Source organism: Pyrus communis, chromosome 2 (genome assembly GCF_963583255.1).
Source record: "Pyrus communis chromosome 2, drPyrComm1.1, whole genome shotgun sequence".
In the NCBI taxonomy this organism is placed as follows: Eukaryota; Viridiplantae; Streptophyta; class Magnoliopsida; order Rosales; family Rosaceae; genus Pyrus; species Pyrus communis.
In genome coordinates, this window is record NC_084804.1 from 780,825 (window position 1) to 797,487 (window position 16,663).

General features: G+C 38.8%; 1 protein-coding gene across 1 annotated transcript; it reads left to right on the top strand.

The window, feature by feature from the left end:
- The first annotated feature begins 1,044 nt into the window (after window positions 1-1,044).
- Window positions 1,045-16,480, top strand: LOC137726968 (ankyrin repeat-containing protein NPR4-like). The gene is made up of 4 exons (XM_068465913.1): window positions 1,045-1,369; window positions 1,924-2,028; window positions 15,460-15,749; window positions 15,905-16,480. The coding sequence occupies exons 1-4, from the start codon at window positions 1,045-1,047 to the stop codon at window positions 16,478-16,480; spliced, it is 1,296 nt and encodes a 431-aa protein (XP_068322014.1).
- Window positions 16,481-16,663: the final 183 nt, after the last annotated feature.

Below are 16,663 nucleotides of genomic sequence, written 5' to 3' on the forward strand. Positions count from 1 at the left end.
ATTGGAGAAATGGTCCCTCAACTAAAAGTTCATTACCATTGGTCCCTCAACTTATCAAAACGTGTAGCTATGGTCGTTTTCATCAATTTCGTTAGAATTTTGTCAAAATGAGTTATGTTAGAATGATCATTGCTACAATTAGGTTAAAGTTGAGGAACCATTTCTCCAATTTGGCTAAAGTTGAGGAACTATTTTTCCAGTTAAATTAAAGTTGAGGGACCATTGGTAATGAATTTTTAGTTGATAGACTATCGCTGCATGTTTTGATGAGTTGAAGGATCGATGGTAATAGATTTTTAGTTGATGGACTATTGCTCCAATTGAGTTAAAATTGAGGGATCATTGTTACAATTTACTCTTTATATATACTACTATATCCCTCAAATTATAAAATAAAAAATTATACACACACACACTTGTTTTGCTTTTAACCGAGGCATGTGTTGCATGCTTGCAAAGGTGGATGCTTGTACGGATAAAGCATATTTAAAAGGGGCACTAGAAAATGGTAATTAACCTTTAAATATTCGATCGTTTTAGGCTTTATGATTTCCAACATTCTTTGTTAATTAATTAATTAAGCGAAGCAAAGCATATATTAAGTACGTAGAAGCAGCAGTAGCAGCAGTAGCAGCAGCTAGCCGGGCCTATAAATCAAAGCAAAAACCACCACATTGACATAACACGCCGCAAAGCTAGTAACCTTAACTCTTCGATCCTTTATGCTTTATTATTCAACATTCTTTGTTAATTAAGTAAAGCATATGGCAGCAGTAGTAGCAGCGAGCCTATAAATCAAAGCAACAGCCGCCACATACATGCTGCCAAGCTATTAGTACACTACAAATGGAGTACCACTGGCACTGGAAAACGCTAAAGGTTAGGCCGGATCAAAACGTGCTCCAGCCGGATCATAAAGAGAGAGAGAGGATAGCTTAAGGCAAATGAAAGAGTTGAAACGTCCCTATGAAGATGCCATGAATGAGAAATGGGAAGATGTGAAGGAATACTTCGAGAATAATCCGGAAAAAACTGCTCTATAAAATGACAGTGGAGGGGGACACTGTATTTTACCTTGCGGCTACTCTCAGCAGCAAATCACAAGGCACAAAAGTCCTCGAAATGTTTATCAATATACTCAGGAATTCAACCAGCCAGGACGAGAGGCGCTCTCTGAGGGTTCCAAATAACTTCGGAAACAATATTCTCCATGAGGTGAGTGTGTCCGGCAATGAGGAAGGGGCAAAGTACTTGATGAGCAACTTCAATGAACCGGTTCCGGAAGAGGTCGTCATCAGTACTAGTACTATCAGTACTAGTACTACTGATAAACAGCCTTATGAGCCGAAGCTGAGGGATTCAGAGAATGGTGGGCTGCAGCTGCTGGAGACTCGGAACTAGCTATTCAGGAGAGACTCCGCTCTTCAGGGCAGCTGCTTGCGGTCGCACTGACTTGGTCAAGTTTTATGCCGGCAAACTACTGGAGGAGAATATTTGGAGGCACTTCCACAGAGATGACAAAAAGTCCATTCTTCATCTCGCAGTCATTGCGCAACATTTCGGTCTCTCTCTCTCTCTCTGAGAAAATGCACACAATTATTTGCAATGTAGATTAATAGCTTTTGCTCTTTTGTCTTCCACAACGCAGAGACTGCTCTTTGGTTACTGGAGAAATACCCATATCTAGCGCAGCTAACGGAAGATAAAGGATTGACAAGCCTTCAGTTGCTAGCCCAAATGCCGACTGCCTTTGTGCCACATTTTGAAAAATGCAAATGGAAGATGCTAATTTATTATTGTACGTGCCATTACTCTACAAACTGCTATATGTGTGCGCACGTACGCATGCTATATATAGACAGGTGCAAGCATTGTTTTTTTTATGAAGCAGTAATCTCATACTTAATGTCGTTATATATGCAGGCCTTCCTGATGGAGATGTGGTCACACCAAATCAGAAGGATGATGTGGAGAGCAGCATGGATAGCAACCATCCCGGTCAATCCATCTTTCGGAACAAGCTCGCTGGTAATCAAATTTGTAATCTAATTAATTGATCGAATAATTAAACGTTTACCTAGATAAAGCGTTTCTTCAATTGGATTTTTTCAATGTTCCTAACGAAGTTCAATGCATAAAATATTTGCCAGTTGTTATGAAGGCTTACTATTCATCATGGGACTCCCTTGCTAAAGGTTTGTTTACTTCGTGCCTTTGTCTTAAACCATTTTCATCAAGACGAACTCTTGTTACTGGAACTCTAAAAAAGACACATTATTTACTCATTCCTTATGATTTTACAAGAGAAGATGATGAGTGCATGATAACCTATTTAAAGTGCCGATAACATCTCCTTATGACATATTAGTTAATGTATACATACGCTTGATCATGTGGTGGATAGGAATAGGAGGCCCGCTGGGCGAGATAATCTACATGATATGGAAGGACAAGAAAAACAAAAAATCACTAAAGGAACTCACCGATTGCTCATCGAGTTGGATAACTATTCTTGGTTGATTACTAACAAGCAACCAAACATCAGGACCATTTCTCTAGGGTCAAGGGAAAAACCTAATAAAGAAAAGGAAGCAACCAAATCGGAAACGAAAAACGGTGATGACGGAGGTGATAAAGGAAAGGCGGCCGCAGATTAACATTTCTCTGGGGTCAGGGAAAATTGATAGGAGCATATTTAGGCGACTTACTTAGCTTGTTTTCGTGCATTTATGTTGTTGTTTCTTAGTTCTTTAAGTGTTTTAAATCATTTTCGTATGATTTCAGGTTCTAAGGGCTAAAGGAGCAAAGAAGTGCATTTTGGAGCCTTTTGGAGCATTTTTGGGCCAAGAATGGATAGCTTATGCTTGGAGCCAAAGTGTTGGACAAAATTGAAGCTTTGTGTGCACTTTAGAACATAAAACAAAGGGCCTAGCCCAAGCAAACAAAGCCTTAGAATCAGAAATTCCCATGCCAACACATAAACAAAGCCCTTTGCCATGCATCACATGCATTTTCATCACATTCACACACATGCACTCCCATTTCACATCCACTTCACCCTTTGCCGTGACTTCACATTGCATTTCCAGCATGCATTCACATGCATTTTCAGCTACATATTCACCCACATACACTTTAATCATTCAACACATGCATTCACACACCAACAACCATTCTATGCCGTGCATTTCATCACCTTTCCAGCTTTCCCTTTCAATTCCAGCATGCATTCACATACAAAAACAGCACCATTCATTCTATGCCGTGCATTTCATTTACCTTTCCAGCTTTCCCTTTCATTTCCAGCTCTAACTCTTCATCATTGCAGCCACAAACACCTTAAACAAACAGCCATATACATCTCCACTCCTCCTATAAATACCCTTGCATTTCATTCACCAAAGAATCATTCCATTCACAACACAACACACAACACAAACACACATCCATAGCCGTGCATATCCTTCCATTTCTGTGCAGTTTTCCTCCTCCATTGCAGCCACTATCCAACCACTTCCCATCCCTCCAAAACACTTCACATAATCCCCAAAGCTCACCTTAGACCTTGTGCTACAACAACGAGGAAGAAAAGAGTGCTTAAACGTTCATACAATTCAAGTTTGAGTTGTTGGAATGTTTAGGTGTTTCTTTGATTTCAAAGTTTAAATTCAATTTTCTTTGTTTTGTAATGGAAGAGAAGAGTGCCTAAACGTTCATACAATTCAAGTTTGAGTTGTTGGAATGTTTAGTTGTCTCTTTGATTTCAAGGTTATGAGGAACTAAACCCCCTTTAGCTAGGGGGTGATTCGAAACTATGTTTATATTTGCAATATGAATTGATTACTTTTGGTTGGAATTTCATAAGTTGTGGATTCAATTCGTTTAACTATTTGATTGATAACGTATTTATGTATGTTCATTGAGATTGCAAGCTTAATTTTCATGCATGAATATGACACTTATAAACAATCGCGTTAAAACGAATTCTTGGCATAAGTTTCATGCGTATTCCATAGTAACGAATGCCTCGTCAATGTTTATGATTTCCGTTGGACTTAATGATCTTTGTTGAATGTCTCTATCATGCGTATTCCATAGTTAGGGACTTTGATTAAGAATAATTTGGTTGTAATGCGTATTCCATTCAATCCAATGAATCTAGGGAAATCTGAAAGTTAATTTAAGCGAACCTAATTAACTTGGAGCATTGAGTTTCATAATTTATCGAAAGACCAACCGAAAATCAATCTTGTATTGCAAGTGTAACATGTGTGGAGAAGAACCCCTTGGCTATTCCATCATCCATATTTTCATCACATTCATATTTACGTTTATTCGTTTTACAATTTGCTTAGTTTATTAACTTGTTTTGTTATTTCAATTTTCGTCAAATCAAACTTCTTCCCCCCTTATTTTGTTAAGTCTTAATCATTTGATTTGTCTTATTTTATGTTTTTAAGTATTTGGAGTCTTTTGAACTTGTTTTGAGTCTTTTAAGTTTGTCTTAATGTTTTAAAAGTTAGTTTTATTTATTTGAGTCAAAGTGTTTAGCATCCCTAGTTAATCCCCGGTTAGAACGATCCCTACTTACATCATTACTACAATTGTCACAAATAGGGTTTAGTTTGTGTGCGTATAAATGTCGCATCAAATTTTGGCGCCGTTGCCGGGGAATGGCAAATTTGCTAATCCCTTATCTTGAGTCTAGTTTAAATTGTTTAGTTTCTGTTTTGTTTTAATTTTATTTTATTTTATTTTATTTTATTTTTTTTTTTTTTTGCACCGTGTGTATGTGTTTTGTTTTTTTTTGTGCCGTGTCTATTAAGTTGGTTATTTATCTTGTTTACTATTGTGTGTAGGTACTAGTTTATGACCCGTAAATCACAACCTGTTGGTGAGCATATCTCCGACTTTGACGGTGATTTCGAGAGAACTTTGAGAAGGAACAAGAAATTGCAAGAGTCTAATCCTCCTAGTCCCGAACCTGAAGTAGAAGAGGAAGCCTCGGATTGGGTTAAAGAAGAAGTACCAACCATGGCCATGGACAATCGAACCATCAAAGAGCTTTCTGCCTCGGGTTTGGCCAATGCAGCCCCTCTTTACATTCAATACCCCGAGGCTACCCAAGGCAAGACTGATGAATTCGAGTTGAAGTCAAGCTTGTTGCACCACATTCCGAAATACCATGGGTTTTCCATGGAAGATCCCAACAAGCATCTCAAGGAGTTCGAGGTTGTTTGTTCGAGCATGACACCCATAAATGTTGATGGGAACATTCTGATGATAAAGGTTTTTCCATTCTCTCTTGTGGAAAAGGCTAAGGATTGGCTTTATGAATTAGCACCCGGGACCGTTACTTCTTGGGAGAGCATGAAGAGAGCGTTCTTGGAGAAGTTCTTCCCTACTTCAAAAGTCATTCTCTTAAGGAAGAAAATTAGCGGAATCCAACAAAGTCAAGGAGAATCTTTTCCGGCATACTACGAGCGTTTTAAAGCCCTTGTTGCATCATGTCCTCAACATCAAATGAAGGAGGAGCTTCTCCTTCAATACTTCTATGAGGGCCTTCTTCCCATTGAAAGGCTTATCCGTTGGATTCTTCTTCTTCAAGAATTTGATATTGAAATCCGGGATAAGAAAGGAAGCGAGAATGTAGTGGCTGACCATTTAAGCCGAATGATCCACGAGGAGCATGAACATGCCGTACCTATCCCTGAAACTTTCCCCGATGAGCAGCTGCTATCCATTAAGGTAAGTGAACCATGGTATGCAGATTTAGTGAATTACTTGGTGGCTAAACAATTTCCAAATGAACTAAACAAGCACCAACGTGATAAGCTTAAAAATGATGCACGTTTCTATGTTTGGGATGACCCTTATTTGTGGAAGTATTGCTCAGATCAAATTGTACGTAGATGTGTGCATGATTCTGAATTTCACTCAATTCTAAGCTTTTGTCACACATATGCATGTGGTGGTCATTTTGGCACACAACGCACTGCCCTCAAGGTTCTAGAGTGTGGTTTTTATTGGCCGACTATATTTAAGGATGCTAGAACCTTTTGTATGTCTTGTGATCGTTGCCAACGAATGGGTAACATAGGTACCAAGGACCAAATGCCGCAAACCCCTGTCTTTAATGTTGAAATTTTTGATGTTTGGGGCATTGATTTCATGGGCCCTTTCCCTCCATCTTATGGTTTCACGTATATCTTGCTAGCCGTTGATTATGTTTCTAAATGGGTGGAAGCAAAAGCCACCCGTACTAACGATTCTAAGGTGGTTGCAGATTTCGTGAAAACTAACATTTTTGCTAGGTTTGGAATGCCGAGAGTAATCATAAGTGATGGAGGGTCTCACTTTTGCAATCGGACCATTGAGGCGTTGCTAAGAAAGTACCATGTCAACCATAAGGTCTCCATGATAGGAGCATATTCATGCGACTTAAATGGCTTGTTCTCGTGCATTTACGTTATGTTTCTTTAGTTATTTTAGTACTTTAAGCTATTTTCGTGTGTTTGTAGGCCAAAATGGCTAAAGGAGCAAAAAGATGCATTTTGGAGACGTTTGGACCACTTTTGGGCTAAGGATGGAAAGCTTATGCTTGGAGCCAAAGTGTTGGACGAAATTGAAAACCTAATTGAAGACCAAAGTGTTGGAACCTTGTTCCCTTTAGTTTTAGGATATTTAAACCTTTCCTATATCCTTAGTCGTGCATAACATTCCAACATTCCACTCCTTCATTCACCACTTATCATATCATTCATTCATCTACATATCAATAACCACTTATCATTCATTTATTACTTATCATATCATTCATTCATCTACATATCAATAACCACTTATCTTATCACTCAACATATCATTCATTTATCACTCAACATATCATACACTTATCACTCATCACACTTCATCATTATACCACCATTCATTCTTTAAAACACATGCACATTCACACACACTTCACACAAACAACATTCACATGCAAACACAAGCTTTAACCAACAAACAAAACATACACACACATGCACTTACTCCTTCATCATTACACCACCTTCTCCATCTTTATTCCACATGCATTCATCATAATTCACCCTAGCTACCACCATTCACACACACATGCACTTATTCTTTCATCATTGCACCACCATTCACCATTCACACACACATGCACTTACTCTTTCATCATTGCACCACCAATTCAACACATGCATTCACACACCAACAACCTAGCTCTTTTTCCATCATTATTTCATCCACATGCACTCTCAATCATAACAACCACATTCACTCTTAAACAATCACCCACATATTCTCCCATTCCCCCTATAAAAACCCATGCATTCATACACAAAAATCACATCTCATTTCATACACAACACACCACAAACACTTCCATTCCTTCTCTTTGCCGTGAGTCCCCTTAGAATCCAAAACCATCTTTCCATTTCCATCACTCCTCACTCCATTCCACATTTCCATAATCCCCCAAACCTCACCTTAGACCTTGTGCTACAACAACGAGGAAGAGAAGAGGACCTAAACGTTCATACAATTCAAGTTTGAGTTGTTGGAATGTTTAGGTGATTCTTTGATTTCAATGTTTCATTTTAATTCTCTTTGTTTTGTACGTATAAGGAATGGAAGAGAAGAGTGCCTAAACGTTCATACAATTCAAGTTTGAGTTGTTGGAATGTTTAGGTGTTTCTTTGATTTCAACGTAATGAGGAACTAAAACCCCCTTTAGCTAGGGGGTGATTCGAAATAAATGTTTATGCTTGCATTTTGATTTGATTACTTCTAATTGCGTTTCATAAGTTGTGGTTCAATTTGTTTAACCGTTTGATTGATAACTTATTTATGTATGTTTATTGAGAGTGTACACTTAATTTTCATGCATGAATATGACGCTAGAATATAAGTGAGTTTCACCTAATAGTTACGAACTTATATTCACAAGTAGTGGAGGTTGCTTATAAACAATCGCGTTAAATGAATTCTTGGCATAAGTTTCATGCGTATTCCATAGTAACGAATGCCTCGTCAACACTTAAAGTTTTCATGATGCTTAATGATTTTTGATTGTATCTTTATTTTGCTTTTCACGTAAAGGACTTTTGGAGAATGTTGTGAATTGCGTTGCGCTAACCCATCCAATTCATTAACTTAAGGAAAACTTGACGGTTAATTTAAGCGGACCTAATTGACCCGGGGCGTTGAGAATTAATGATTTGTTGAAATGCAATTGGAAATCTTTTTATTATGCAAGTGTAACATGTATGGAGATGAACCCCTTAGCTATTCTATCATCCATTCATTCCATTTCATCAATTCCATATTTACATTCTGTTTTAATTTGTTCATTTAATTTAATTTCGTATAAACTTAAATCCCCCTTTACTTTAATGTCAATTTAGTTAGAAATCATTTTAGTTTGTGTTTTTTTTAAAGCATTTTGAGTTTTTGGTTTGTCTTAGTGTTTTAAACTTTAATTTTGCATTCTTTGAGTCTAGTTTAGTGTTTTAAACTTTATTTTACGTTTTTGAGTCAGTTTCCAAGAGATTTGCATTCCCTCCTAATCCCCGGTCCAGAACGATCCCTACTTATACATATACTACAATTGATAAAAAGAGGGTTTAATTTGTGTGCGTATAAATCTCGCATCACTCCACACCTTACCATCCTCAAACAAATGGCCAAGCCGAGGTGTCTAACCGAGAAATCAAACAAATTTTGGAGAAGACCGTTGGACCAACAAGGAAGGATTGGAGCTTACGTTTAGATGATGCACTGTGGGCATATCGTACGGCATACAAAACACCCATTGGGATGTCACCTTTTCGGCTCGTCTATGGTAAGCCATGTCATTTGCCCGTAGAGTTAGAGCACAAGGCACATTGGGCCGTGAAGACTTTCAACATGGACATAGATGCAGCGGGAGTTCATAGGAAGCTCCAATTGAATGAACTTGAGGAGATTCGGAATGAAGCCTATGAGAATGCCCGGGTGTACAAAGCCAAGACCAAAGCATTCCATGATAACATGATTCGAACCAAGACCTTCACAGTTGGGCAGAAAGTGTTACTTTTCAACTCTCGCCTACGTTTGTTTCCTGGTAAGTTGCGTTCTAAATGGATTGGCCCGTTTGTTGTTACTAATGTTTTACCTTATGGTGCAGTACAAATCAAAAGTTCAAGGACACAGCAAGAATTCAAAGTGAATGGGCATCGATTGAAGCTCTATTACGAGACGTTTGAAGAGCATGTCGTGGAGGAGGTACCCCTCCATGCCGTGGAACCTAGTCAAGCTTAAACGGAGGTACCGTCCGGCTGTAAGACGTAAAAGAAAGCGCTACTTGGGAGGCAACCCATGCATTCAACAAAGGAAGACTTAGAAAGCACTCCAATTCCAGATTCCAAAAAAAAAAAAAAAAAAAAAAAAAAACTCTTCTCTTTGTTGATATTTCGTTTCTGCCTTGTTAGGTTGTTTAGTTCTTATTGTTTGTTTATTAATTGTGTGAGTCTATGATTGTAACATTAAGAAAATGTTTTGTTTATTGATAGGCACTGCTAAACAAAGAAAGATGGAGCCTTCACAAAGGGCGTTTACTTGAAGCCCCACTACTGGGCAAAACTCTCGGAGAGGAAGGCATCGGAGCGGAAGGCATCGGAGCGGAAGGCATCGGAGAGGAAGGCATCGGAGCGGGAGCATTCCAGGCCCCAATACTTGGCCAAACGCTGGACGAGCCAGGAAAAATGTGCCGCTGGAAGTAAGCCGAAAGCCTTTGACGGTCACTTTGACGGTCACTTTGCATTCGAACATTGGATTCTTGCAGCTCATCAAGCTTCCTCTTCATGCCTGTTGAATAGTTGTTTGCAAGCACATGCAAACTTCTATTCTCATACTTCAGCTGCTTGATCTCTTGCTTGAGACTTTCCACCTCTGCCATCAATGATTCCACCTGACGGGAGCGGGCAAGCAGGCGTTGGCCCATGTTGGACACAGAACTCGCACACTGAACACTAAGTGCGAGGGATTCTTGAACGGCCAACTCATCGGACCGTCCTGACAGCAGCCTACTATCTTTTGGAGTGAGGAGGTTCCTAGCTACTATTGTAGCTGTTGTGGCGTCCTGCATCACGGAGTCTTCACCTGTGAGAGGACCGTTAGAAGAAAAGAAAGAAGGGCGCCATACGTTACCTTGACGCGGCGCGCCCGTATCACTGCTAAGGCTCAATTCCAAGCTAAGGTTCGATGAGTTTGCCATTTTTCAAAAGTGTTCAAAGAGAAGGGATGGAGTTAAATTTCAAAGGGTCGGAGTCGATTTTCAAGAATGGGAAATCTTCAGAGTGTGTTTGTTGTGGTGATCGATAGCTCTATAAAAAGCCAAGGCGACGCGTCCACCGATTCAAGAAGCCGGAATTTCAGGCGTAATTTAGGCGTTGCTTTCTCGGCTTTTCAGAAGACGCACGTGGAGGCCATCATTGCAACTACACCTCTTTAGCCGACAAGCGCAAAGTTCAGTGACGCTTTCTCTGCTTTTCAGAAAACGCGTGCAGCTTTGTCAAAAGGAGCCGCATCTGCACTACCACATGTCATTCAGAAAGCGAAGGGGCGTCGTTCAGAAATCGAAGGGGCGCCTGCTCAGAAATCGAAGGGGCGTCGTTCAGAAATCGAAGAGGCACCACTATCTCTATATATGTCGACCTTCGTCTCTTATGGCAAGGCAAACTTGAAGAAAATGCCCAACTCTTCCTCACCTCTGAGGTCGCACTCCCAGCAAAGCCTTTCGAAATACTCAATTCTTCCTTCTTCCCCAATGATGATACCAGATGCCTGGAGTACATATGACCCAGGTGGAAACAGCACAACAAATACATGTGCTGATTCATTCACCGCTTCTTCAAAAGCAAAGGTATCTCATATCATCAAGGTCTAAAGCAAAAGTATCTCATATCATGCTCTTTCCCTATCTTTTCCTTTGCCCTTGTTATTACTCGCATGGCAAAGTAAACAAAAGCAATCAGAGGCACTTGGAGTCAGTCTTCTGTTCTGGAACCGACTGCCTGGAATCCATTCCTGATTGCTTACCTAGAGTTGCTCTCGAGTAGTCATCTTCAACGGTTGACACACTTCCAGAGAAGGGACCACTTCTGCAAGGGGAGCGAGTAAGGCAAGTGAAAATGATACATTGAAGCATGTGGAGACAAACTTAGGCTGAGTTATCCTCCAACCCTTTTCAATACGAATTGGAAAGATTGAACAAAGAAACAGACCAAAGGAGTAAGCTCAGACCTTCGGGGGAGACCAAAAGAAGCCTGCTGCCCAGTTCAAGAGTAGCACAAAGGAAAATCAACGATGGGAGCAGCGCAGTTCAAGAGTAAGCCTGTGGAATCACAAAGATCAAAGCCTCAATGCAATCACCAAGGAGAAGATGGAATTTACATTCCACAACCAGATTTGCGTCTCTAAACTCTTCTCTTTGTTATTTACATTCTGCCATGTTGAGTATGTTTAAATGCTTTTTGTGTGTTTACTTATGCTTTGTATGATTTTAAGCTTAAAACATTGAGGACAATGTTTGATTTAAGTGTGGGGGGGTAACTAATGTTGTTAATCCAAATTCGTGGGATTTTATCGCCCATATCTTCAAATGTTGTATCGCCCATATCTTCAAATGTTGTTCCTTACTGTTTTAAGGTGTTTTTAAGTTGTTTTAGAGTGTTTTAGTATGTTTTGTTTTTATAACTCCGAAAATACCATAAAAATTTGAAAAAATTGTTTTGAAAAGCCTAAAAAGAGTGTTTTGAGTCGTTTTTGTGTGTTTGTGTCTTAGGGTACCTTCCAACACAATAAATGAGGATTTGGTTTGTAATTGCATGACTGTTAAAAAGAGTTATAAACATGGATGAAAGTTTGATTTACTCTTGGTATATGCTTGGTTATGGTTATAATGTATGACTTCACATGCAATCATAAAAGAAAAATTCGTTTTTGTAACATGCTTAAAGGAAGGAACTCAAACAAACGCTACAACCCTGAGAGACTTGAGCCTATAACCTTCTTTGGAGAGTATAATCTGTGATTTCTTGTTTTCTAAAGTCGTTGCATGATCTCATTAGTCTTTGCTTGGTTACTACTTAGAAGGCGTTTCATCATATAGTTCCAAATGCTAGAACTCATGCCCATTTCATTCAAAGCATGTTATTGATTTGCATAACACATATTCAAGAAGAAGTTGTGTAGTGACCACCACCATAGCCAAATAGCCTTACTTCCCATATTTCGTATATGTTGTAAGTTTTAACCCCGTTGAGCCTTGTTTAGCCTTTATTCTTTGTTAACCCACATTATCCTCACCTAGCCTAGTTTAGGACAATCCACACCCTTGTTCTTAAAAGATAGTGAGCATGACTTAAATGAATTCCTTTTGAGTTACATTATGCAAGAAAATGAGTGTGGGGGAAAGAATGCTTGTTCTTAAGTATGTTTTGAAATTCAAAAGAAAAGAAAAATAGAAAAGAAAAGAAAGAAAGAAAGAAGAAAAAAAAAAAATAGGTTGAAAAAAAAAAAAAAAAAAAAAAAAAAAAAAAAAAAAAAAAAAAAATGAAAGAATGAGTGATTGAAGAAAGGGTTCAAAACACCAATTCTGGCCCTAAATTGTCTAAATTCTCCCTTTTTGTTCAAAAGTTGATGTTTTCATTCAAAAGAGAATTCTAAGTTGATTCAATTGCCTTGCTCACTATTTCTTTAAGAACCTTTGTTTTCCATATCCCTTCATTGTTATCCACACACTCCGAACCCCATTACAACCCGTGACTTCAATCTTGAGTGTTATGTGTTTCAATTTGTGGAGTTTGAACTTGGTATGAGCATATGGTGTCACTGGTTCTCGCGTCTAAGTAGTAGCATTCCATTCATGAGATCATATCTAAACATGCTTATTAACTCCAGAAATTGCGTTCTTTGTGATACATATATGTGAGTGTTCGTTTCATGTTTACATCAATCTTCTCACATATACTTAGTGTAGGGTGTGTAGTCAGAAAATCTGAGTGAAATTGAGTGCATATCTTGTGAGGAATTGAGCAAATTCTCTAAGGCATGTTACTACATTCAAAATATGGTTTTAAATGCTTAATTGTGAAATAGTATGTGGTGACGATGATTAAGAATGTACTTAAGTGCGAAGATGACTAAAATATGTGGGAATGATGATTTTTAATATGTCATGTGCATTGGAAATCCCTAAGACGATTGTTGGAAGGTTTAGGTTGTGTTTTACTTGTTTAGTGTCGTTTGTTTGTATGTTATCGTTTTGTTTTGCTCGAGGACTAGCAAAAGCTAAGTGTGGGGGAATCTGATAGGAGCATATTTAGGCGACTTACTTAGCTTGTTTTCGTGCATTTATGTTGTTGTTTCTTAGTTCTTTAAGTGTTTTAAGTCATTTTCGTATGATTTCAGGTTCTAAGGGCTAAAGGAGCAAAGAAGTGCATTTTGGAGCCTTTTGGAGCATTTTTGGGCCAAGAATGGATAGCTTATGCTTGGAGCCAAAGTGTTGGACAAAATTGAAGCTTTGTGTGCACTTTAGAACATAAAACAAAGGGCCTAGCCCAAGCAAACAAAGCCTTAGAATCAGAAATTCCCATGCCAACACATAAACAAAGCCCTTTGCCATGCATCACATGCATTTTCATCACATTCACACACATGCACTCCCATTTCACATCCACTTCACCCTTTGCCGTGACTTCACATTGCATTTCCAGCATGCATTCACATGCATTTTCAGCTACATATTCACCCACATACACTTTAATCATTCAACACATGCATTCACACACCAACAACCATTCTATGCCGTGCATTTCATCACCTTTCCAGCTTTCCCTTTCAATTCCAGCATGCATTCACATACAAAAACAGCACCATTCATTCTATGCCGTGCATTTCATTTACCTTTCCAGCTTTCCCTTTCATTTCCAGCTCTAACTCTTCATCATTGCAGCCACAAACACCTTAAACAAACAGCCATATACATCTCCACTCCTCCTATAAATACCCTTGCATTTCATTCACCAAAGAATCATTCCATTCACAACACAACACACAACACAAACACACATCCATAGCCGTGCATATCCTTCCATTTCTGTGCAGTTTTCCTCCTCCATTGCAGCCACTATCCAACCACTTCCCATCCCTCCAAAACACTTCACATAATCCCCAAAGCTCACCTTAGACCTTGTGCTACAACAACGAGGAAGAAAAGAGTGCTTAAACGTTCATACAATTCAAGTTTGAGTTGTTGGAATGTTTAGGTGTTTCTTTGATTTCAAAGTTTAAATTCAATTTTCTTTGTTTTGTAATGGAAGAGAAGAGTGCCTAAACGTTCATACAATTCAAGTTTGAGTTGTTGGAATGTTTAGTTGTCTCTTTGATTTCAAGGTTATGAGGAACTAAACCCCCTTTAGCTAGGGGGTGATTCGAAACTATGTTTATATTTGCAATATGAATTGATTACTTTTGGTTGGAATTTCATAAGTTGTGGATTCAATTCGTTTAACTATTTGATTGATAACGTATTTATGTATGTTCATTGAGATTGCAAGCTTAATTTTCATGCATGAATATGACACTTATAAACAATCGCGTTAAAACGAATTCTTGGCATAAGTTTCATGCGTATTCCATAGTAACGAATGCCTCGTCAATGTTTATGATTTCCGTTGGACTTAATGATCTTTGTTGAATGTCTCTATCATGCGTATTCCATAGTTAGGGACTTTGATTAAGAATAATTTGGTTGTAATGCGTATTCCATTCAATCCAATGAATCTAGGGAAATCTGAAAGTTAATTTAAGCGAACCTAATTAACTTGGAGCATTGAGTTTCATAATTTATCGAAAGACCAACCGAAAATCAATCTTGTATTGCAAGTGTAACATGTGTGGAGAAGAACCCCTTGGCTATTCCATCATCCATATTTTCATCACATTCATATTTACGTTTATTCGTTTTACAATTTGCTTAGTTTATTAACTTGTTTTGTTATTTCAATTTTCGTCAAATCAAACTTCTTCCCCCCTTATTTTGTTAAGTCTTAATCATTTGATTTGTCTTATTTTATGTTTTTAAGTATTTGGAGTCTTTTGAACTTGTTTTGAGTCTTTTAAGTTTGTCTTAATGTTTTAAAAGTTAGTTTTATTTATTTGAGTCAAAGTGTTTAGCATCCCTAGTTAATCCCCGGTTAGAACGATCCCTACTTACATCATTACTACAATTGTCACAAATAGGGTTTAGTTTGTGTGCGTATAAATGTCGCATCAAAAATACCGAATCGTATACGACAAATGGTGATTGTGGATGTAAAAAAGAAAAGGAAGCAACCAAATCGAAAAAGGAAGCGAGGAATGAAGTTTACAACTCTACCCCATTGCTTATAGCAACTATCACAGGAATTGTACCCACTGTCCAGGAGATACTTGAGCAGCGTCCTCAGGCAGGCCAGCATGTTAACGAAAACGAACGCAACATTTTGAATCTGGCCATTAAGAACCGTCAGAAAGAGATCCTTGATCCTATCCAAAGCAAACCAACTCTGATGTGGAAGCTGAATAAGAGGATAGACCACAATGGAAACACCATATTGCACCAGGTTGCAGATAGAACTTACTACTCTATAGCATTGTCTCAGAAATTAATAGGCCCTGCCATGCAATTGCAAGAAGAGCTGCGCTTGATGCTGGTAATGTTCTCTTGCTAGACTTATGTCGTTACAAAATATTTGTATTACTGATTTAGTCTATCAAACTTATAAAATACTTATGTTGTTAGACAAATACTTTTATTACAAAAGAGCTATACGTTGACATGATAAATGCGTAAGTGTGTTTGTGCCAGCGTATAAAAGAGATGCTACCGCCTCATTACATCATGCACCACAACGACAACGATCCGATAGCGGAGGAGTTGTTCAACGCTGGGCATGACGAGCTTCTGAAGTCCGCACAAGAATGGGTAAAAGAAACGGCTCAATCATGCTCAACCGTGGCAGTGCTAGTGGCCACTGTGGTCTTTGCAGCCGCCTGTGCCATTCATGGGGGGTTTAACGACAAAAGTGGCCGTCCTGTTTTCCAGGACAATCCTCTTTTTTTGCTCTTTACCTGCATGGACATCGTGGCCATCGCCTGCTCATTATCTTCTGTGGCATTTTTTCTCTCGGTCCTCTCTTTCCCTCTCGAGTACCCATATTTCGTTAAAAGAATTCCTCACAAGGTCATGATCAGATTCCTCTTGCTCTTCTTGTCCATGGTAACCACCATGCTTGCCTTTGCTGCCACTATTTTGCTCTTGATTCGCGTCAAGAAGAAATGGACCATGTCTCTTCTTTACCCTATTGCCTTTTTCCCAATCCCTATTCGGCCTACTTCAGTTTCCTATGTATCAATCTTTTCAAGTCATGTTTCAAAAAATTGATGCCTTATTCCACGTTCTTGGCTTTCGCAAGAAGAGATCAATAATTTGGGGCAAGAGTAAGGCGTACTGAATCACATAAATTTTTCGTCACATCACAATATGGGGTACAGATTGACATGCCCCGACCCTGATATTGCCCTAATAGCAGGATAGACACGTGCTGGCCGACACCCGAGGGTGACG

Excerpts from the sequence above, each read along its gene's own strand:
- LOC137726968 (XM_068465913.1), top strand. The coding sequence starts at position 1,045 with ATGACAGTGGAGGGGGACACTGTATTTTACCTTGCGGCTACTCTCAGC. Across the intron at positions 1,370-1,923 it reads GCTGAGGGATTCAGAGAATG|GCCTTCCTGATGGAGATGTG; the intron begins GTGGGCTGCAGC and ends TTATATATGCAG. Across the intron at positions 15,750-15,904 it reads AAGAGCTGCGCTTGATGCTG|CGTATAAAAGAGATGCTACC; the intron begins GTAATGTTCTCT and ends TGTTTGTGCCAG.